General features: G+C 39.8%; 1 protein-coding gene across 7 annotated transcripts in view; it reads right to left on the bottom strand.

Moving 5' to 3' along the window:
• Positions 1-1,787: 1,787 nt before the first annotated feature.
• TMEM184B (transmembrane protein 184B) overlaps positions 1,788-23,755 on the bottom strand; it is a 44,684-nt gene continuing 22,716 nt past the window's right edge. For 4 of the 7 annotated variants that reach the window (XM_073000105.2, XM_073000106.2, XM_020787629.3 and 1 more), the window contains 7 exons: positions 20,058-20,148; positions 18,257-18,332; positions 13,477-13,568; positions 11,024-11,193; positions 9,305-9,499; positions 8,554-8,577; positions 1,788-6,291 (listed from right to left, as the gene is read on the bottom strand). In XM_073000105.2, coding sequence (XP_072856206.1) covers positions 6,050-6,291; positions 8,554-8,577; positions 9,305-9,499; positions 11,024-11,193; positions 13,477-13,568; positions 18,257-18,332; positions 20,058-20,148 — 890 coding nt within the window. In that variant the 3' untranslated portion in view covers positions 1,788-6,049. Of the gene's footprint in view, positions 6,292-8,553; positions 8,578-9,304; positions 9,500-11,023; positions 11,194-13,476; positions 13,569-18,256; positions 18,333-20,057; positions 20,149-21,213; positions 21,383-23,755 lie in introns of all 7 variants that reach the window. The other 3 variants (XM_078376162.1, XM_073000107.2, XM_073000109.2) reach the window with 3 other exon arrangements.

Raw genomic sequence — 23,755 nt, 5'->3', positions numbered from 1 at the left:
TGGGTCTTTCCTGGAGGGCAGGGTTCCCCCTGCCCTCAAGGAGACACTCATTAGGCCCATTAGGAAGAAACTGAATTCGGCGGCGGACTATATTGGCAATTATAGCCCCATCGCCAATGTTTCTTTCATTAGTAAAATAGTTGAGAGGGTGGTGGCCGATCAGCTCCAGGCGCATTTGGATGAAACAAATGCCCTGGATCTGTTCCAGTCTGGCTTCAGGCCGCACCATGGTACAGGAACGGCATTGTTCGCCCTGTTTGATGACCTATTGAGGGAGGCCGACGGAGGTAAAACGTCTCGGTTGGTCCTCCTCGATATCTCAGCCGCCTTTGATACTGTCAACCACAGTATCCTCCTGAGGAGGTTCTCCAAGCTGGGAATTGGTGGCCTGGCGTCTGCCTGGCTCTGATCCTTCTTGGGGGATCACCCTCAGAGAGTCCAGCTTGGGGAGGGGGATTCGGCCCCGTGGAGCCGAAATTGTGGAGTTCCGCAGGGCTCGATTATCTCCCCAATGCTGTTTAATATCTGTATGAGGCTGCTGGGTGGGGTTATCAGGGGGTGTGGGGCATTGTACTATCAGTATGCTGATGACACTCAGCTCTACATCTCCTTTTCACCTACCTCAGTGGATGCCATTCTGTCCCTTCAGCACTGTTTGGAGTCTGTACTGCAATGGATGCAGGAAAATGGGCTGAGGCTAAACCCAGACAAAACGGAGGTCCTAAGGGTGGGTGGACCCACCATCGGTGGTTTGGGAAACTCCCTCTCTTTTGGGGGGGGTGACTCCCACTGTGAAGAGTGAGGTTCGCAGCTTGGGGATGCATCTGGATCCAGCACTCATCATGGAAACTCAGGTGGCGTCAGTGGTCCACTCCACCTATTTCATATCTGGCGGATTGCCCCGCTACGTCCCTCCTATCTTGATGTTGGGGCGCTTACCACTCTGGTCCATGCACTTGTAATCTCGAGATTAGACCACTGTAATGCGCTCTATGTGGGGCTACCTTTGAGGCTGATGCGGAAGCTTCAAATGGTGCAGAATGCAGCAGCCAGACTCCTTAGTGGGGTGAGGAAACATCAACATATCACTGGCTGCCTTGCACTGGCTGCCTGTTCACTTCCGCATTGATTTCAAAGTTTTAATGATCATATACAAAGCCCTAAACGGTTTAGGACCTTGATACTTGGCGGAACGCCTCCTCCCACCTAGATCTACTCATATCACCCGTTCTAGCCAGGAGGGGCGACTGAGGAGCCTAACGTTGAGGGAGGTCTGGAAAGAAAAAACAAGAAACCAGGCCTCTGGCTCCCTGTCTTTGGAACAATCTCCCCTCCAATATCCGCTTGGCGCCTTCATTGGGCATTTTCAAAAACCATCTTAAGACCTGGTTATTTAGACAGGCCTTCCCTCCGGGCACCACTTAATTTACCTTTTGTTTCTCCATCTTGAATGATTGTTAACTGCTGTAAACTGTTGTAAAATTGTTATTATATAAAAATTGTTTTATATTTTGCTTGTTGTGAGTCGCCCAGAGTAGACAATGTCTAGATGGGCGGCATATAAGAGAGAGAGAGAGAGAGAGAGAGAGAGAGAGAGAGAGAGAGAAATAAATAAATAAATAAATAAATAAATAAATAAATAAATAAATAAATAAATAAATAAATAAATAAATACACTGTGTCCCCTGCCCTCCCCTCAAAATGCAGAGTTCCAGATAACATAAAGCTATGTGAAAGAAAGGGGACGGGGTAAGAATGGGCAAATCAACAGCCAGAGACATATTGAGTACAATCTATATTATCTCTATATTTTTATTTGTCATATTTGCTTGTTTCTGCAGAGCAGTACAGTATCACAGAGACCAAAATAGAGACAGTAGCTTGTCCCTAAGCTCACATCAGTTATTACAGGATAGGTACAAAACTAGGTAACTCTTTCTTATCATACAGGGTATATTTTTTCCCAGACATTTATATACAAAGATCTAAACTACATGGAAAAATAGTAAAAACAAATTTCTAGGGAGTATGTTACATGGTAAAAATAAGGACAAGGAGAAAAGAAAATCTGAGGGAGTGAGCAATGTCAAGAGATTTCTAATGGGATCAAGTGTATATGCACATCTATTAAATGATCAGCCACTGAGAAGCCCTAACTGGAATGCATGATCATTGCTCTATTGAGGGTCAAGCTCTTTGGCCCTATCCCTTTCTTGCCTTGAGGGACATCAAACATCCCCACCAAAATTTTTTTCACACTGCCATTTTCCAAAGATGGAAAAAGTTACAGTTCTGAACTCCACCTCCCAGAATGTCCTTGCCTACATAACTGGGATTTTCTGGATGTTGTAGTTTAAAAAAGGGAATTTTCCCCATCTCAGGGGTTTTGATATGGCTTTATTGCTTTGAGGGGGTTACATCTACTTGGACCCACTACTTACAGAGAGCTTAAAGAGCAATCAGCTCCAATGCACAATATTTTTTAAAAATAACAAAAATATATAACTCCACCCAACACTGAAATACCTCCAAATCAGCAGCATAGACTTCAGCCATATCCGTTATTTTCTTTCAACAAGATTTATTTTCAACCGCAAGTAAAATGTAATGGTGCATGTTGTGAGCGGGTACACAGCTGGGAACAATATGGAAGCTAAAGGTGGATAAACAGTCCCATAAAAAAATACAAGTGAACATACTAATATTCTATCTTTCTCATATTCCTAAATTTAAAGTGAAAAGGAATAAAAATATTGTATACATTTTAATGGTTTCTTCAATCTATACCTTGCTGAAATCCTGTTGTGCAACTTTGTGCTACCTGAGGCCAATGATGTCATCAGCTACAGCTGTTTTTTAGGAAATAAAATATTTTGACACATAACAGTCTACAGGATCTGAAGTTCTCTTTCACCCCAGGGAAGACTTTGGGTGCTGTCGGACCAGAGGAGGGAGTCTTCAATGTTCAAAAAGTACCACTTTTGAGAGGATCTTATGACTGGCAGTGATTTTCAGATATTAAAGACCCTCTCTCCCCATTCCACAGTCCCCAAAGGCCTCTCCAGGATGAACTCTCGAATGTGGGGTTAAAATTTTAATTCCTGAAAAACAGCCATAGCTGATGACACCAGCAGCCTTAAATGACACCAAGTTACACAACAGGATTTCAGCCTATATGTCACAAATACATGAAAAAGTCCAACTCCTGGCACAAAGTAATAACTATCCTCTCACCAAAGAGTGGAGACCTGACCTTAGCTCTACAACTGGGGCAAAAGCCTACAGTTGTTCTGTGCCAAGATGGCACAACTATGAAAATATAGTTGTGCTGATCTGGCAAAGTTCTGTAAGAGATGCTCACAGAAGGCAGTATTTAGTGCTAAAAAGGAAATATGGGAACTTCTGACAGAACAGCTTAGGATCATCCTTCAGCTGCAGAGGCACAAATCAAAGCTTGGTCTGTTATAAATTAACAATTGGGTCTAAATCCAATTGCTAATCCCAACTAAAGCAGACCCATCAAAGCAACTGCTAAATGGTACATCAACATTCACATAAGTCATACTTACTCAATGGGTCTACTCTGCTTGGAAATATCAAATAGAGTTAGGACCTGAGATGCCAGATATATAGTAATAGTCTGCTGAGTTTTTTTTTTCTTTTCTTTCCAAAGCAGCAGCAAGATTATAAAAGCCAATCCACAAGTCAATACTGCACAGGCTTAACTATAAGGAGAGAGCAAGCAAGCGAGAGACTTTTTGGCTTTTTGTTCGTAATTAATTTACAGAAACAAATCACTTTTAAATCTTTTCTTCTACTTCTTTCATCTCTTGCACTGTCAACCTTTCTGGCTATTTTGAGCATGGGATATGAATGGCGCTGTTGTGCTCCACCATTCTACCCTCTACTTAGTTTCTTCTGGAATAAATGAAGTGCGAACTACAGCAGCAAACAACAATCACTCCAGGAAGAATAGCCACAAGCCTCAGCAAACCTGCCTACCTCACACAAGTACACTCTTGCCCAATCGAACAGAACTTGGCTAAAGGGCTGCTGCTGCTACTGCACTTAAGATCTCAATATAGTACTTGCAAGGGAGTGAAAATATTAAGGCACAGAGAAAAGGAACACAAAAGTCAAACCCCCGATATTCTCTTTTCTGAATTCTCTACAAAAGGAGTTAAAAACACAGAGAGCTATGGGAAAGAGACATATAGCTGCTAAGAACAGAATGAGCATTACTAACAGCGGATGAGGAATTGAGAGAGGTGTCAGGGAAGGCAGAGATCTAATGTTATTCCCGTTATTTGTGGACTGTGCTAATACAGGCACAGTTAACTACAACAGCAGCAGAGAAGTGCCAATATACTTTATTTTATTCTATTGTACTTTCCAACTTCGAATCATCAACACACCAAAATGTCTGCTGAAGCCAGTGCCTGGCTGGCTTTTCAGCTTGTGAAAGAAGCTTGTCATTTTTAAATACTAATGTTCTGTAAAGAGGCATGTGAATCTTAATAGCTTAATGGAAACCAATATTCAATTCTGTAAAATCAGATGGGCAGTAAAGAATGTAACAGCGAGATAATAGAAGTACATCATATAGATATGTTTACGTCTCTTGGTTAAACACTTACAGACCCAGAAGGGAAAAAGAAAGTGGATTGTTAACCATCCCAGACAAAAGCTTATCCCACAGGCACTTGAAATTAACTATTAACAAAGATAAACTATTGACATCAGCAAAAAGAACTGGTACTCTGCAAATGGTGTGCTGGAATTTAAAACACAAGGAAGTACAAGAAGAGGAACAAAGTAAAGTCATATTAACAGTGTCTATAGAACACCCAAAACGGTAATGGAAAAGAATGAAAATTAATGACTATAGAATTGTAGAAATAAATGCTTGAACACATGACTTAGTCAGTACTGGGGAGCTGTGCATGGTTCAAGCAGACCTTTACATATGAATTGAGTTAGCTGAACAGAAACCATGCCTGTAGGACAGAGGGAAAACATCCAGTGTGGTCCTCATCCATAATGAAGTGAAGGGATGGGAAGGCATTTTTATCCACCCACCTAGCTGGGCTGGGAATGTGCATCCTTATGTGGCAGTTTGTTGCATGAAATATTACTGGAGTGTGTCCATTAGCTTCTAAGAGAGCTATCTCTTCTTCTACCGATTATGCAATTCTTTTCTTTTCTTTCTTTTTTTTTTTCAGAGGATGGGGGAGAAGTGCCTTATATTCCTTTGAAATGTTGGGCAAGTAACCCAATACAACATTGACCCAAAACCTCACCAAGTAGAAATAAGTTTCACATCTGTGCACTGTCTCAATCCAGAAGTTGTTTCCTTTCTTTTCTCTCAAACGTGCTGCCCCCATTCTAAAGCAGAATATTGGTATACTACTATGAAGCACATAATGCTCATAATTAGCAGACTGCACATGTGACTACCACACTACGGGTTATAACAAAAGGATTTCTGATTATGGTTGAAAACTTGGTCAAAGTTAATGTCGAGATGATAGATGAGGATAGGATTCAACCTAAATCTCAAAAAACTTTTCAGAAACAAGTGAATGGAAATGCATCTTAGTAGTGCAATGGAGAAAAGATATTTTTGCTACTGATGATTACAGGCAGTCATATTCTAGACAACTTAGCAAATGGGTAGAGATAGTCTCTATTCACTGAGCTTCTTGTCTGCTACCTGCTACCATCATCTTCCCTCTTTCAAAAAAGGCAGAAAGCCTATCAAATATGCATATTCCATTCATCTTTGATCTTTTCCCTATTCTGTGCAAGTAGATCTAGTGTTCTATTACTCTTACCTATTTAATAGCATATCCTGCTGTTAAACCTTTAGCAAAAGAGAGTTCACCCCACCCGCATTAACCACAATAGTCCAGGCTGATAGGCGGCAACAGGAAGTACCCATTCCTGACTTGAGCACCATTTTTTTAAAAGTGGAGAGGAAATATGACCTGTGTTTCTGGTTCAATAAATAAAGGGAAAGTTCCAGGCTGTGGTGTATGATATCACTACTTTAAAATTCATCATCTGAGCTCAGAAGCAGGGTCTTCTCATTGTCACGAGCACCAGAATTGCTATGGGATCGTGAGATGATATGGCCTCCATTACGCCAGGGTGGTCCATGTTCTAAGGTTGACTGCTGAGTATACTGTTGGTAGGCTGGGGAGAAATTGTGAATGGCATCTTGTACAATGTCATTGGGATTCATGGTCTCCTTAAGGCTGCTAGAGATGCTCTTCATGGGGGCACAGCGGCCTATAAAGGAAGGAAGCACATAAAGCATGAACAAGGGCAGAATCTTCTTCTTTCCCCAGGCATCCCATAAAATTGGGCAAAAACCTGCCTGCAGTAGTTTCTGTTCACAGCTGCAAGTTACCAATGGCCTAGCTCTTTACCATGAACCATCTCTGGCAATTAAACAGCTGGTTACATGAGATCAGAAAAGTGCCCCCCCCCCCGAAAAAAAAAACCAGGATAGAAAATGCTCACAACCTTTCTGAGGCAGCATGGGGAGGAAATGACCAACTAGGTTGTAAGACCTAGGAAATGTTACAGAAAAGACTGGTATTAACTATATGGAGAGGCAATAAATTCAGGAGCAAAGAGATCTGGTACCAAATGACCTGAAGTGGCTTTCATCCAAGGCAGGGGTGAGAGAAAGATGGTGAAAAGAAAAGGACAAGTGTCCAAAGTGGACTTTCAGTGTGTGCACCAAGAGGATGTGAAGATGGAACCTGAGACCCAAGTGTAAGTGGTTATTCTCTATAGGGAAAAGGGGAAGTGGAACATAATGATTGGCTTCTTTTTTAATACTTTATATTTGAAATCACAGAGCTTTACTTTTGGAAAAATGAACAACATTGCGAGAAGGACAAAAAAGGGAGAAAAGAAGAAGAAAAGGAACACACATGTATGCCAACAACATAGCCAACACAGTGAATACAATCTCCAGAGGGCTAAGGCTATGTTAATTGGTTGCAACAGAAACAAGAAGTAGTCACATGACACCTCAAATCCAACACATTTTTCATTGAAGGCAGTAGGCAAAAAATCAGTATGTATACACAGTGGATATCCCCATATGCAGTTGAATGTTTCTTAAAAGTTTTCATCAAAGCAATTCCACTGCCAAAGAGACAAGTCCCTTCCTCTTGACCTTTTGCTAAACAGAGGCTAAAACCTCAATGATTTCTTCCACTGTGTGAACCCTGACAGCTCTGGCTTGATTGGTAGGGCATCCCTCCTCCATCCTGGGACCCATATACTCCAACAGGGTTTAATAAACTTGGGAGAGGGTTAACAACAACTGGTTTTGTACAAAGTCTCTGTTCTGTAGTCCTAGTTCCTGGCACTGCCCTCCAGTTCCACTCAATGAGAAGGAAGATGTCTGTCCAGGGAGTTCAGTTCTTGAGACCGGTCTCCTTAGCAAGGAAGGGTGTGAGACCCCTGGCCCAGGTTACCCCTGTGTTTGGGCAACCCCTAACAATGAGGGTCAGTACACCTACAATGTGGGCAAGTGTGGGAAGAACTTTCTTTTGATGAACTGCACCTGTCTTGGTTCCCCAAATACTTCTGGTATTGGTGCTCGGTCTGTCTCCTTCTGTGCCAGCGTTGGCTATGTGGGGAGGTCAGCTCTCTCATCTTCTGCCCTCCTTTCATTCTCTCCTCTGTAAGATGGGTGGTGGGGGAGCTTGGGATTTCTGTACTTTTCTCAGTTCCCTTTTGGTACCCTCAGCTGTACCAGAACCCCTTTCCAGGGATCTGCTTTGTAAATGTAGTCCCACTCCCCTGGCAGTCCTGGTTCTTCTTCTGGGGAGAATTCTGCCCACTAGGTCCCAGATCAATATTCCCAGGCAGCTTGCCCGTCACCTTCCTTTGGATCTCCCTCCCCAGGCTCTCCAAGGGTACCTTCTGTCTCTACTTCAGGTTCTGTCTCCAGGGTTTTTTCCCTTGTAAATGCCACCAGGGACTTTTTTTCCTTATTCTCAGCTTCCTCACCATTCTCTGGAACTGTCTGGTAACTTGCCTCCTCTCTTCTTAAGAGCCTCCTCTTGTTCTTCTTCCCTTGGCAGCAGGGCAGCCTTCCTATCTATCATGTGCCAGGGACAGCCCAACTTTTCTCTCTTTCTTAAGGGGCACCCTCCAATCCCCAAGGTTGACAGGACAATACAGGCTTCTATTTTGCTCCCACTTTCAGAGGAATAGCATATGTTGCCCCCTCCTTCTTCATTATCCCTCCTTCTTCATTGTCCCGCATGAGGCACCTAGTGCTAGGCTCAGTAGGAGTCTGGTGAGGTGCATGGCCCCTGGGTTAGAGCGCGACAGCTCGCTGATGGGGGTATCCATGTCTCTGTCCTCCTCACACATTGGATTCATGATTCCCCTGAAGAAGAGCTATACACACGTTACACATAATGATGCATGCACAGAACATATAATGCAAGGAGGCAGAAAGAGTAATAGCAGAAAATTCTGCCTTAACATGAGAAACAAATGCAGTGAGAGCATAGCACCTACCATATGGCCCATATGATGGAACAGCTGCGCCAGACACCAGAGCCCAAAGCAAGGAAGAGAAGAGAGAGGAGGAAAAAATAAGAGAGGAAGATACAGGAAACAGCACTCAGACCCTCAACCAGGACATTATTGCAATGCTGAGTTATCTAGTAAGTTTAGTATATTAATTACACATTAAATAAAAGATTTTAGAGAACAAAACAACAAAACCCACACATGAATGTTGACCACCATAATCAAGATATTGACCTGCACCCCAATTTTTAGTACTGTAATAAGAAAAGGAAATGCAAAAATGCTCATCTGTCCTCCCATTATTATTAAATGCACTGCTCCAGAGGCATATTCTTACAAGAGCATGTGGCTTCCTTTGCCCTCAACAGCTTCATAGGAACACTCTCACGCACTTTTCTAACACCAAGCCTTCTGCTCCAAAGCCATTCCCCTTTACACAGGTCCACCATAAAACAGAGAGATGACTTCTATACCTCCTGTGCCATCTCTATAACCCATGTATAAGCATTGAATGAATGCTCTGATGTGACTCCCAAGAGAGCCATAAACCTACAATAGCTCCAACATGTAAAGCTGTATCCTGGGGAAAGGGAAACCAGATCAGACACTAATTTGTGTGAAAGAAGGAAAGCCAGTGTTTGGCTGCCCACATGGGGAGCTGAGATGCTGAATACGGTAAATAGATCTGTCATAATGCCCCCTCCTTCTCACCACAAACTCAGAACTAGCTCCATACCTTGTGCATCTAGACGCTTGTCTGCATAGACCTTGTATGTGAATGCATGACGTAGGGCAATGGACGCGAAGAACATTTCCACACAGATAATGAAATCCTGGTAGCCAGCTGCCACTGTCCCCTCGCCTACAGATACACTGGCTGAGTCAATCTTAGGGATTGCACCGCACTTCTCCAGAATGGCTAATAGCATCCCTAGAAATAAATCATATTTTAAGAAATTAGGAGACCCCAATGCATTCTGCAGCTTCCATTTATTCCTTTATTTTCTTCATTAATTGAGTCTGCTCTAAAACAGGAACACAGTATCAGTAAGTTTTTAGTACTAATTGCTTTTTTCTTTTCAAAAGGTAGTATTTTCCATCTTAAAAAATGTTTTCATTTTCAACTTTCCCCTGCATATTTTTGAAGTTTTTCTTACTAATATTTCACTATTTTATTCTACATTGGTATACTTTAATTCCATTAAAGTTTGCAATCAACCTGTCTCTCAAAGTCTACACCATTAAAATTTATAAACCTTGCCAAGCCATCAAAATCAATCATCATCATCATCTTCTTCTTCATCATCATCATATGAGAACTGTGATTATGCCAATATTTTCTGCCCAAGCATTTTTGCTTTCCACATATGGTTTTAGACTGTCCTTTTCTCTTCCAAATCAGTTATTTCACTTATTCTTTCACAAATGTTCAAAAAAGGATAGCTCTGAATGGTCTCTACTCCCCTTTTGAATCAGAAATCCCAGAACTCTCTTTAATAGAGCTTGGAAAAGTTATTTTCATTCACAACCTCCACTATATCTTGGCCAGAATTAAGGAAAAAGTGAAATATCAATAGAAGAACCAAAAATGGAAAGGAAGACGAGTGGAAGAATAAAAATATGCTCGCAATCGGCTTGACACTGGCTGAAATTCTGTTGTGCTGCTACCCAGAAGATGTGATTATGGGAGATAATTTGCCTCAAGTTAAGACACTTCTGTAGACATCTATAATGTCTATAGAGATTTCATACCTTGAGGGTAATATGCCACTGAAAGTTATTCAGCAAGATTTCAGTCATTGGTATTTAGGTTAACCACTGATTGATTCTTCACTGGCCACTAGTCTAACTGCAATCATATGGAGTACATAAAGAAACCTCTGGTACCCAGTATGGTGCATTGGGGAGAGTGACAGACTAAGACCCAGGAGGCTCAGGTTCAAATCCCCACTCAGCCGTGGAAACTCAAAGGGGGTATGGAACTGGTAAAACCATTCCTTAAATATCTCATCTACCTTGGAAGGCCTATTAAGGTCACTATAAGTTGGTTCCAACTTGATTGCACATAACTAAGTGAAAAAAAACCTCATGTCTTTATAGCACAAACTGTGAAGAAAACAAAGCTTGTTTGCTATTCTTTTACAAATGTTACAGGATTTAATATGTGTTACCTTAATCAAAAGAAACAATTAGTGTTACTGAAATCTCACCAAATGAATTTCTTTATTAGAGCACAGAAAGCATATTATAAAGAGTATTATAACATAAATATTGAAGAAAGTAAGAAAAAGAAACAAAGCAAGAAGATGAGCTTTAGCCTGGGAAAGGAGTTAAGAAACCAAGAAGATAAATGTCTGCATGGCTATGTGACAAGCTTCATCAGATTTTAACAGTCTAACAGGCCTTCCTAGTTTTATCTACTTGTGGATTCCAAGTATGTGTGCTGATGCCTCACCTTGCCAGAAGGACAGGAAAATGACAGACTTGACCATGAAGAATTTCAGGACTGGACTGTAGGGACTGAGCAGTTCACGTGTAGCAAAGTAGAACAGGAAGAGGGCATAAAGAGCCAAACTGACAGATATATTGTAAATGATTGTCACATAGAGATACCCACTCGTGACACTGCAAGGAAAGAAAACATGAATGCTCAGATTCTTAGATATATATGGTGCCTCATTTCTCAGACAGCATTGGAAAGACCTCTCCCTCATCAAACATTCCTGCCTACTTCATCACTGAACAATACTCTAATGTCAAGATATAAATAGATGATATATTATTGCAGCTCAAGCTCTCCCACTACCTAAAGGAGAAGGAAAAGCACTACCACTGCCTCTGCTAGTTGCCGCCCCCACTCACCCTTTGCAGCAGCACTAGTCTGCAGATGAGATATGGTGCCTTAATCCTCTAGATATATACATGTATGTATGCATATATGAATATGTATGAATTGGGGGTAGTAGGGTTATGCTCCTAACAATTATTTATGGAATTTGTTTCCCTAAGAGTTTGCCGCCCATGATGTATATTATAGTTGTATTGATTCTGTTTATTCTTATGCAGTTGTTCTGTTATTCACATCTAATCTGTTGATCGTATAAATAAAATTAATTATCCTTTGTGTCAATATAGAGCTGGTGCTACTCTATGCAGAGCCAGAGAAGCCCAAATGCCTAGGTCAGGGAGAGGGAGTCTGGAACACTGTGTGCCAGTTCTTTTTGAGTAGCAATGCTATCTGGAGTGGGGGGCATTTTACTACCCTATTGGTCTGCCAACTAACATGGGCATCTCACTCCACCAGCAGTGGTTCCGCACCTTAGATAACCCAGGTGTTTTTGGACTGCATTTCCCAGAAACCCTGGCCAGCATAGCTGGTGGTGAAGGCTTCTGGGAATTGCAGTCCAAGAACACCTAGATTACCCAAGTTTGGGAACCACTGACCTAAGTGATGAGCCAGGTATCTCATTCCTCTCAATTCCCTAAAACTGATATCAATTGCAATTTCCAATAGGACAGCATGTTTGACACTAAGATTTCAAACTGTGCTGTCACCCAGGCTATAACCAAATGTTGCAGTATTTTTGTACAGTATATGTGTAGCTCAGGTAGTAGAGGACATACAACATTACTTACTGCATTGCTCTTTATATTCTGAATATAGAACAAAGTTTATATCTAATTTGCTACAGGATATACCAGATAAAAGAGATCAAAATAAAGTTAGCTATCTGTTGTCTGAGTTAACAAAACAGTAACAGAGTAGCAAGATTTACAGAAGCTGCCCAAGAGTTGAAGAAAAATTATGTAAAGACCCATATGGTTAACTGAAATTACTTAATTTTTTAACTATATGTGCATTATAATTTGTTTGTACTTTGTTTTAAATCCAATATTTTGTGAATATATTTGTATTTGTACTTTTAAATTTGTTAGAATAATGTTGCTAAGCTAACACTCCACAGGTGTACCTATTTCTATTTGCATTTTTGTTTTAATTGTAATAGTTGGTCATTGAATGACCAAAGTGGTAAGATCAACAATAAAGTAAGTAGGGTCTCTTCAAATTGGGAGAGGCAGTGATGCACCACCTGCCTCCAGGCTGAACGCTCAGATGTCAGGGTTTCCCATCTGTTGAGATCCATTTCCAAGGCCTTCAGATCCCGCTTACAGATATCCTTGTATCGCAGCTGTGGTCTCCCTCTGGGGCGATGTCCCTGCACTAATTCTCCATACAGGAGATCCTTTAGAATCTGACCATCAGCCATTCTTACAACATGCCAAAGAGGCAGTCACGAAAGCAGCAAAATCAGGGAGCTAGACGGGGTACAGATTGTATTTGTCCTCAGTGTGGAAGGGATTGTCACTCTCGAATTGGCCTTCTCAGCCACATTAGATGCTGTTCTAAGTCCTTCATGCAAAGCACGATACCATAGTCTCTTGAGACTGAAGGATGCCTATTCCTATTCCTAAAGTAAAATAGGTACATTTTCAGTATTAAGGGCCTATCCTCATCTGAAATAAGATACCTACATGGAAAATCTGTGCATGTTTGTACCAGATCTGCAGGACTCAATATGTCCATGTTATATTAGAACAATTCCAGTGGCTACAAATAACTTAGTGGTATATCAATAATTTGTTCTGAGGAGTTCAGTCAACAGCAACTTGCTTAAAGTTGCCTCATGAACTTTGTTCAGACGTTCTTAGACCTTAATCTTCAGGCACCAACACTAACATTATCCATTCTACTGCACCTTCCTGTAGTTTATTACCTTATTTCATTCTCCCACTTCTTAGACAAGCTGAGCCTCCCCAGTTTAATAAATAGTGTGGTGGTGTTGTTTTTCAAAAGACCCCTTTCTTCAAGTAGAATCACTTCACCAAATTATTTATTAAATTACTTACTCAAAGTCCCCATCCTGGTACTTGCCAAATGCTTGAAGGATAACTGTAATAATTGCCATGAGGGGCTTAACCACACAAAACTGCAGAGTGGCCTGAAAGACAGGAATAAGAGAAAGGCAGACCAAATGAACATGGGAAAAGAAGAAATGACCACATATATTTAAGCTTTGATTAATCAGTCATGAATGTCTACCTTAAAGAACACCTTCAGCATAAAAGATATGGAACTATAATAAGTATTTATGTTCATGCACATTAACTCCTGGTTCATTATGTAATTAGTTGCTTTTAAAGTACAGTTTAAACACCATCTTTTCTCTATTGGTGAATAAATGGCTCCATAAGTGCCAGCTCTTATTTGGTACTTAACATAATATTCTATTGTGAAACTCTGGAGAGGCAAGAAAGAATGACACAGTTCTTTAAAGGTTGTATACTGTTGACAAAGTATGTGTGCTTCCAGTTTAAAGAGTTCTTGACAGAACGAATACATCAGTTTTCCACAATATAGAGTCTGCAGCCAAGGTTACATGTACACGCACATAAATATTCGTCATGCTTCACAGACACAGTTGTCTAATATTAGTATCTGTGTACACAATTCATTAATCATCAGGGGATACACAGACTATTGTAATATTTTTTATTCACAAGAAAGAAAGAGGATGTGACATTCTTACATAACATGACATGCCTGCTCTACTCATTGTCAAATGCACTGGGCTAATGTTTGGCAAGACAATGTAAAGTTTTTATGAGTTATCCTTCCTACAATAACTGTTCATTAGCCTCTCTCAATTTAGAGTGTTCTTTATTTTGCTTTTTCCTGGGTTTCTTTTTTTCCCCTCCCCTCCCCTTTTTCTGTTTTATTTTACTTGTTGCTCACAGTGAATATGTGTCCCTGGCAAGGGATTCTCTCCTTTCACTGTTCAATATAAAGAAACGTTCTGCTAATTTTGCTCAGAAAGAAGAAGCAACCATCTTAAGTAAGATAATTTACTTTAAACCAAATCCCCCCTTGCAAATTAGCTTGCCTTAAATTAAAAATGGCTACAGTAAACTACACACACTTAAGCATCACACTTTTCTGTCTACTCTGCTAGGAAAAGCAGGTGTTTCTATCTCCAAAGATGATGTACTTCATCACGTCAGCTAGCTGTATGTTGCCTCACAGATGTCCAGTTCAACAACTACATGCCTTTTGAATTCCTATTAACTATAACTTGTTTTCTCAATCCAGAATGAAAGGATGTCATGTTGTGCTGTATTGTTTTAAAATGAGACATTCTGGAGGTTCTATCTGGGGCTGTATATTTTAACACTTTCTTCACAAGGAAGTGTCTAAAAATAAATGTTTGTGGGATTGAACTGTTTGAATATATATACAGGACTAGGTCGATACTTGATCCTATACAGTACTCTTTGTATATAATGGCAAACTAATGGCCTATGGAAAGCCTATAAGTAGGATCATAAAACTAATATGAAAGATAAAACATATGAAAGAAAAGCAGTTTTTGCCAACTTAAAAGGACAGATTTCAGGAAACAAGAATAGTGGCCTGAGAGGACTAAGAAATATTTTTGATATATGATCCTGTTCTTAAACAGGGGAGAGGGATGAATCAACTGTTAGATCTTTTTACAATTTTAAGTCTGGACTTCCCTCTCAGGAAACAAAATGTCAGCTAAGATTCATTTGCTTTCTTAGATAGACTATGGACTAGACAACACCTCCAAATGGGTGAAACCAAAGGGTTAAACTGCAAAAAAACCCTCTGGAATTTCAGCATGGAACTTCTCCTTTGCACACTCACAGCAGAAGCTGTCTTTACTGTCATATGAAAGAGAAAGGCAAAGGAAAGGAAAAGATTGCTTGTGACAAGATGCGCTTGGAAGGTGATCATGAGATTTCAAGGAGATTAAGAATCCCAGCACAAACTAGTCAGTGAGTCATTGCCATGTCGTGAACAGGAAAAGGTCAAGCTAATGGTTAAGCTCTGCTTCTGAGCTTCCTCTTCTTCATTCTGGGGATTGTTCAATCATTTTCGAGCAGTTCAATCCCACAAACATTTATTTTTAGACACTTCCTTGTGGAGAAAGTGTTATATACAAGAAAAATTAAGTGTGTTAAAGCATACAAGAAGAGTTAAAAGACAGTTACATTGTCTTAGGCAGAGATCTACAAAAGTATAGATATAAAGAAGTCTAATAGAGATGACTCTCTTCAGATTCTCATATCCCACTTTTTGGCTCATTTGCGCCATGAAAAGCAGAATAACCCTATTCTACATAGGACATTTTCAGAAATCAGGGAAGATGTCTACTTAATGGTCAGAGTAATGAAAGTCAGGATCTGAGTTTATTTCTGAGCAAAAGGGGGAATTTCAAAGAGTGGAAGTTATCAGGTTTTTAAAAACAAACTACAAATTCAAAACAGAGCCTTGAAGTATCCCTGCAAGAATTAATTGCTTTTCACCTAGGTTTGTCTTTGGAAGAAATAATATAAATAATAAGTAAATAAATATAAATAATAAAATGAAATAAATGTATTTTGGTGCATGCAGCTCATCCAGGTCCCAATTTTCTAGGTAGTATCACGGTCCCCTGACAAGGAAGGAAACAGATAACATATACGATGTTACATTTCTTGAAATAACTGTTTTATATAACTGTAACACCGCCATTTCCAGCTCTGCAGTTCTAAGATGATGATGATTTCAAGAAGGAGGCTAAAGGAAGTACTTTTTCCACACAGGACATGGTTAGACTGTGGAATTCACTGTCACAGAATGAAGAAACAGGTTCCAACATTAATTAGGGGATTAGATAAATTTGTGGAAGCTACAGTTTGTATAGAAGTTGATACTGAACACAATACCAAGGGTATACTGTAGTTGCACGCATGTTCTGCAGTCAACTGTGTGAACGGAATGCTGAACCAGAATTAAGTTTCACCAAGTACAATGTTCTCTTCTTCCCACCCATTTATCCAGAACTAGCCAAAGCATTTATTCACTACAATTAAAATGGAAGAGATTCTCTTAGTGTAGATTTGTGGCTTATGCCTACTTACTTCCTCTGCAAATCTTATACTCAAGGTCCCATATGATGAACACAAGACATTTAATCATATATCAGGAGTTACAACTAATGACCATCATGAGGTACAAAACATCCAATCTAAAGAACTGAGTCAGAAATGTGCACGTCTTTATCTAAATGTGTTTTTAAAAGAACTCATTGCCTCACACCACATATTAAAAATAACCCAGTTGTGTCACAACCTCACCCACACCCACACTTTCCAACCATTACGTCTCATAACATTGCCTCATCCTTAAGCCACAGTTGAACTTAGGGCCACATAACCTCTTTTGTCACAGTCACCTTGAATTGAAAGGAACAGTCACTACCTTTTCTAATTGGTTCACTATGTATAAATATGTTCAACTGCTCCTTTCCACTAGTTCCTGTCTGTACGTTTTCATTTGTGTTGCAGCAATACAATTGCACATCAGCTTTCATTCACCATCTCGATTATCAACAAACCTTTTACTAAAGTTTATAAATATTTGCACAGAAATTTAATCTTGACAAGGCACCTAAGTGACATTATGCTACTTATGTGATCTACAATAAAGTCTTTGTGTGCAAACAGTCAAAAACAGTTTTTTAAAAATGGAATAATGGGGGAATCAACACATGATCATCATGTGCTAATGGCTGTAAGGCAGGATGATAAAAAGTTTCAGTAAAATGTTCAAAGTGCAGCATTTAAAAGGAGGAGCACAATATAAGCATAATGGTGATCAGATCAAGTGGACTGTTGAGTCAACTGTTAACTCACATACAAGGAAATAAAATATTGCTTCCAGGTTTTTCCTGGAATTAGACATTCTAGACTTGTTATAAAATCTATTTCTCTCCTTGAGACCATTTTCCATTCTTCCTTCTGGACTTGTCTCTTTTTCAACGTGATCAGAGCTTTATACAGTACCTTCTTTTTTCACTACATAGCTAATACTGTTTAAAGGGAGACTTCTAATCACAACAAATAGAAATAAAAGAGAAGCCAAGACAAATCATGGAAATAGACTGATGCACTTCAAAGTAACCAAGGTAAATGAGGCAATATTTCATGAGAAGTGTTACTGTATGGGAACGTACCCTAAATCCTTTCTACATCTCCAGTTATACTATGGCACAATCAATAACATTCAAAATACTGAAGCTTTATTTATGATCATTTATGTAAGACTTTTGGGTTCTAATCCTCTTGTGGTTCCTCAATTCTCACTATATACCTCTGCGAAGTGAAATAGCAGCTTTTTCTTGTATTACAAAATAAAGCCTCAGATGAATAGTGGAGTGGCCAATTATGTAAGAAGACCAAGTGAGATTTCCATTTATAGCTTTGTGTTTTATAAGTCACACCTCAATTCCTCAAGGCTACACAGTTACGTGTAACTAGATCCTGGTGTCCTCTTCTCTAATTTCTCAATTTCAAAACTGTGGCAAAACTATTAGGCTCAAGACGAATCTTTGTCAGCTATATGCTTCTGTGAATCTTGAGATTTCCAGGTGAAATATCAGAATAGGATGAAGAAATATTTTTCTCCTGGAAATAGACATTTGCATTAATCAACACTCACACATGCACTTTCATTCTACAGCACACTTTTTAAAAGTCTCAATACATCCTACTTCCTTCCACCCCATGAGGAAAAACGGCACTAGGACAGCATCTAAATTTCCAAACAAGTTCTGTCAAACCATACCTGCTTGCAGAATCTAAGAAATCCAATGGAGTATGTCTTTCCCCACAGGCAACATGTTCCATATATACAGCTGGACCTAAGAACGACATAGCAGGATATCTGATCACCAAATCTTCAGAACCTGATATTACACTCATGTTTCAAATGGCAGCGTTCAAATGTCTGCAATATCAGGCAGCTGTTTAATTGTTTCCTATGTTGACAGTTATAATATGTATATTATTATATAAAAGAAAAAATAGAAAGGAGTAATCTTTCAGAGCAGGACAGTAATATCCTTTTTAACTGTTAAAAACAGTAAAGTTATCCATCTAAAGTGCAAGTAAACAGAAAATAATAAAATTTGGACTCATTTCAAAATTATATTATAGATTCCGTGTTATATAATATATAAATTATATTACAGTGGTGCCTTGCAAGACAAATGCCTCGCGGGACGAAAAACCCGCAAGACATTTGTTTTTTGTGATCGCTATGGTGCCTCGCAAGACGGCTTCTTCTATGGCTGTGCTTCGCAAGATGTTTTTTCCCCCCGAGACCCATGCCTTGCAAGACAAAAAAATTTCATTGCAATGCATTCCTATGGGAAACCGCTTTTTGCAAGACGATTTTTTTGCAAGACAGTGCTTCTCGCAGAACGAATTACATTCGTCTTGCGAGGCACCACTGCATAATCAATATAATTCATATATATATGTATATATGAAGACCATAGACACACACACTCCATATTATTTCATTTAAAAGACACCACTGTTTATAAGACTCCACACACACACTTTTCTAACCCAAAATTAAGAAAACTTAGCTTTGAGTATTCAGCCTCTGGGCTGTGAACACTCGGACATTACGAGTCCCTGTTGAATCTGACCATACAGGCTCCACCTCCAACTAAGTGTATTCTAATTGGTTTGTTCAGCATCAGCTGACATCAGTTCCATAAGGCTCATGATTGGAGGAAGCTAAGTCTCCTGACTGTAGGAAGCTAAGCCTCGTGATTGAAGGAAGCCTGTTTAGAGAGGCAAAGTATGGGCAGTTTTGTTCTCTCCTCAGCTTACTTCTGTGTATAAGACGCCCCTCAATTTTTTGTGTAATGATTTTAGGAAAAAGTAGTGTCTTATACATGGAAAAATATGGTATATATATTAAGACCACTGGTGCTTTATTTGAAATGAGGGCAAAAATGCCTTAAAACTAAGGGCAGGAGAAGACTATAACACTATAGATATAGTGCCTAAAAGGAAGTACTAGAGAGAAGAACTAAACGCTTGGAAGTTCATTCATTATGTGACCAAATGGCTTCTATCAATTTGCTATAGCTATCAGTAATTTGGGGCAGTGGTTCCCAAATGTTTAGCATCATAGGTCATTTTTATTTTTAAGAAATCCTCACATTTTCCCCAACTCTACTTTCCCACTGTCTAACCTCCTTGTAAGAGAAATGAATTTGTAATTTAAATAAGACATAAGCATCTGAATTTTTAAAAAACTAATTTTCTGGTATGAACATTGAGAATGAAAGAATTGCTGAGCCTGATAAAACATTTGCTCATTATGAAAATCTCAAAGTATCACCCCTTGGAATTTCTTCACATACCTTTAGGGGGCATCCACTCCCCAGTCTGGGAGCCAATGAACTAGGTAAAGGAGTCTTGTTCAAGCTTAGGACCAAGCTGTCTCAGACTGTTTGCGATGGCAGAGGTAGAACAAGTTTTGGGATATATGTCTGTTCCTCACTACTCCCTTCCACCAAGAGGAAAAAGAAGATATATATGTATTCAGAGAAACAGAAAATACTTACTCAATAGGCTTCCCTCTGATCTCAGACATGATAGAGCTCTCCCCTCCGAGGTACTCATAACAAAGGCTAAGAAAGTTGTAGATGACAAAAGCTGCAAAAACAATTACATCAGCAAAAATCACTCAATATAAGAGAAGTACCTGAAAGGAAGCTGACTGTTAAAACACACATAAAAGTTAGACAGGGAACTACAAAATTGGGGAAAGATATCCAACTCTTATCAATTCTGCAAATCTATCACACTGTACCTACTATGGCTGTCAGTCAAAGAAGATTAATTAATCATATGACATGATTTTAATTCATGCACATGAATGAGATAGCTATTGTAAAATAAATATACTCTCATTTTCAGATGGTATATAAATGTGTCACCTCCTCAGAGGCAGCCTTCTATCCAGTGTCAGATGAAGGATTCTTTTTCTAAAATGATGCCTGCTACCTATAATTTTGCATGAACACTATTTCACTTTTCAAACCTATTTGCTTACTAATTGGGGGACATCCTTGAAATATCTCAAAACATTTTAATTAATTTTGAGCAGGGATTAACAATGCATGACTCCCAAGATACTGTTGGATTCCCAGTTCCCATCAGCCACAGCCAATCTAGCCAACAGAGAGGAATTATGGCATTTGTACTCCAATAAAATCTGGTGGGCCACAGATTCCCTACTCTTGATTTAGAAGTCAGATGAGTCGTGCAAGGACACAATGAAACAATTATTGGCAACTACAGCGTCTGCATAATGGCAGATGACTTACAAGGTAGAATTGTGTCCTTGATGCTCTTGGTCTGAGCAGTAAGAGGGCAAAACAGTAAAGTAGGCATTGGAGTGGAGATGGAAGCAAAAAGCACTTACAGCCTTTTCCAATGAACAGAAACAAGCCCTTCCATCTATACTTAGTAATGTTAGAAAATATAATAGGGTGTCTGCTATTAACAATAAACAGAAGTACATCATATAGTCACTCCAGGTAGGCTACCTTGGTCATACAAGCCAGATTCTTTAGACTGTGACCACTATATTATGTCAAGTTCAGGATTAGAGACGGAATGTTTAAATAAATCTCCCGGGGGAGACAAATATGAATAGCACCACCACAGGTGGCCGGGCCCTTTGGTGCTCCCCCCAGAACCAGATGGTCCACTCACCAGGCTTCATGTGGCATGCACAGCCATCATCATCCCACCTCCTCACCAGAGTGTTCAACAATGAAGGGAGGCGAAGAAGCGCCATCCTGGCTACTTCCACGATTGGCATGATGTTGCTGACAACAGCTGCATGTGCCATGTGAAGCCCGGTGAGTAGACCAGGCTGGTTCTGGGGGAAGGCAATGGAATTTGTGAATGATATTGAGCAATAGAGAGTATCTTGTAGACCATCTTGACCAACTGCTGCCATTGGTGGCACATTTTGTATTCATATCCCCCAGGATACAAATACGAAGCTCCCATATCTATACAGAACATATTCTTTCTGACTTCTACTTCAGCTGGAAGTTAAGTATTAAGCAAAAGATGTCTAATATCAAGCTCAGAATTCACAAAGTACATTCTCAAATCTGCTTCTGGAGCCTAACAAGCAAAAGTGTTTCATGTAATTATTCAGTAAATATTCTGTGGTCATAGGAAAGCATAACTTGTTCTAATTTCTTTTTCAATGCATTTTAAATGCTGTTTCTAGAATCACACAGTGCTCCCTAGTGTCATTCTGGGACATTGATGGTATAGAAATTAGGGAAGTGTCATTAAGAAGTCAACTGCACCACTTCCTCAAGCATGCTCTATTCACTTTAAGTGCCTCTTCTTTAAAACCTGAACAGCCACTGTACTGATAAACTTGGCCAGCAAAATGACAAATACACATTTTCTACTACAAGCCAGTGGGTTGTAGTCCCTAAAATCACATTTTTAAAAAGAGGTGGAAGTTTTGTTTGTGTGCTGGTGCCGAGTCTCTTAACTGAACTTCTGTGGCACCAGTGCAAAAATTACTATAAACAGGTGCCTGAATGGTGCTTGTACAGCCTGAGGAATATGTGACTAAGCTAGTGTGAAAATCTGTGGAAAGGACAGTGCCTCCATGGGTCAGAATGTTGCAACTAGTGTCAAACTTACTGTTGCCTAAGGTGTCGAAAAAATTTTTTGGCCAGCCTATCATGCCATACCTAGGTTGTAAAATGAAAACCCGTAAGATGCAGTGACCAGAATGCCAAACTAGGACTGGATAGACTCAATTCAAATCCCTGCTTAGCCATGGAGATCACTAGATAACCTTGGGTCAACTGACAAATTTAAATGTAGCCTATTTTACTGTATATGCTTGCTGAAAGGACAAAATAGAATGGGGGAGAATCACACCGGCTATCACCTTAGAATTAAGTTGGAATATGAACCTTAACCCTAATAAATATTTTTTAAGTTTAAAAAAAAACAAAGCATAATCTTCCAAAAACACAGATGCTCTTAAACTATATTCAGTGCTGCACTACAGTACTTTAGTCTGATAAAGCTTCCAAGAAATACTAATTCACAACTAGCAGTGATGTAGCTTCTTCTCTGTAGCTCTTATCATAAAATTCCTTATGCCTATTAATACATGTTTATAGTGAGAAAGCCTTTGTCCAGCCTAGAAATTTCAGGTGCCCAGCAGATAAGTGTTCTTTTGGAAGAGAAAACAATAAAGTACAATGCTCTTCAGAAGACTTCTTGCCTACTGCTTTTGATACAGGAAAGCTTAATTACAGCAGGAACTGCCTATTCAGAAACCTTCTTAATTTCTGTGAAATTAAGGGGATCCTTCCAACTTCGCTTATGCTTCTCAATATAATTGTATGCACTTTTACGTGGGAATAGGTCCCATTTAACACGCCACAGAATATATCTCCAAGAAAATGTGTGCAAGATTCTGTTGAAACCTCTGGCAACAATACCGCCAACATTTCTCATTTCATCTGACATTCAAAATACTAAATGTGATTCTTCAAAGTAAATAAATGAAATTCTAGTGCCAGGCTGTCAAAAGATTCCACTTCAGATATATGCCACATCACCACTGATACAAAAATAAATCTAAGGCTACTGGATATCTTTCCCATGGGAAAAGTCTCAACTGAAATGAAGTCAGATTCCCACCCTCTCTTGCTTCTTTCTTTCCCTACAGGCAGTTTTGAAACTGTTTTGAGTACAGAGAACACATAAGGGGAATAAGGGGGAATCCCAAGATCGATCAGTACACACACACATCATGCTGGAGAAGCTAGCAAACTTCAGAACAGTGGGCTGAGCCTCCAAGCAGATGTTGTGATGTTTGCAAGCTCCCTAAAGGCCAAGAGGACAATAGTTGTTGCTAAGAGATGTGTTTCACAGAGAGCAAGCTTCCTGCTACGCCTTTGTTTACACAGAGGAAGGCACAGGAATGGGAAAACCAGGCCAAACAAAGATGGCCTATGACTTGTGTGTGCCCATATCTGCCATCTGTTATCATATCCCAGTAAGCTGTCAGAGTCGCAAAGGGCTCCACTGATCCCTGAACCGGATTAAGTTACTAATGTGCCCCAGGTCACTCTAAATAGCAAGTACTGCACCATCATCATACTAGATGTGGCTTAGTGCAAGATGCAGCAATGGACATCAGCAGAAAGTTGAGACTCACTTAGTAGAGTCTGTTCCAAGAAAAAAAGAAGACATCCAAACC

This window comes from Pogona vitticeps, chromosome 5, assembly GCF_051106095.1.
Source record: "Pogona vitticeps strain Pit_001003342236 chromosome 5, PviZW2.1, whole genome shotgun sequence".
Lineage (NCBI taxonomy): Eukaryota > Metazoa > Chordata > Lepidosauria > Squamata > Agamidae > Pogona > Pogona vitticeps.
Note: the sequence above shows the minus strand (reverse complement) of the source record. Positions and strands in the feature narration are given on the sequence as shown.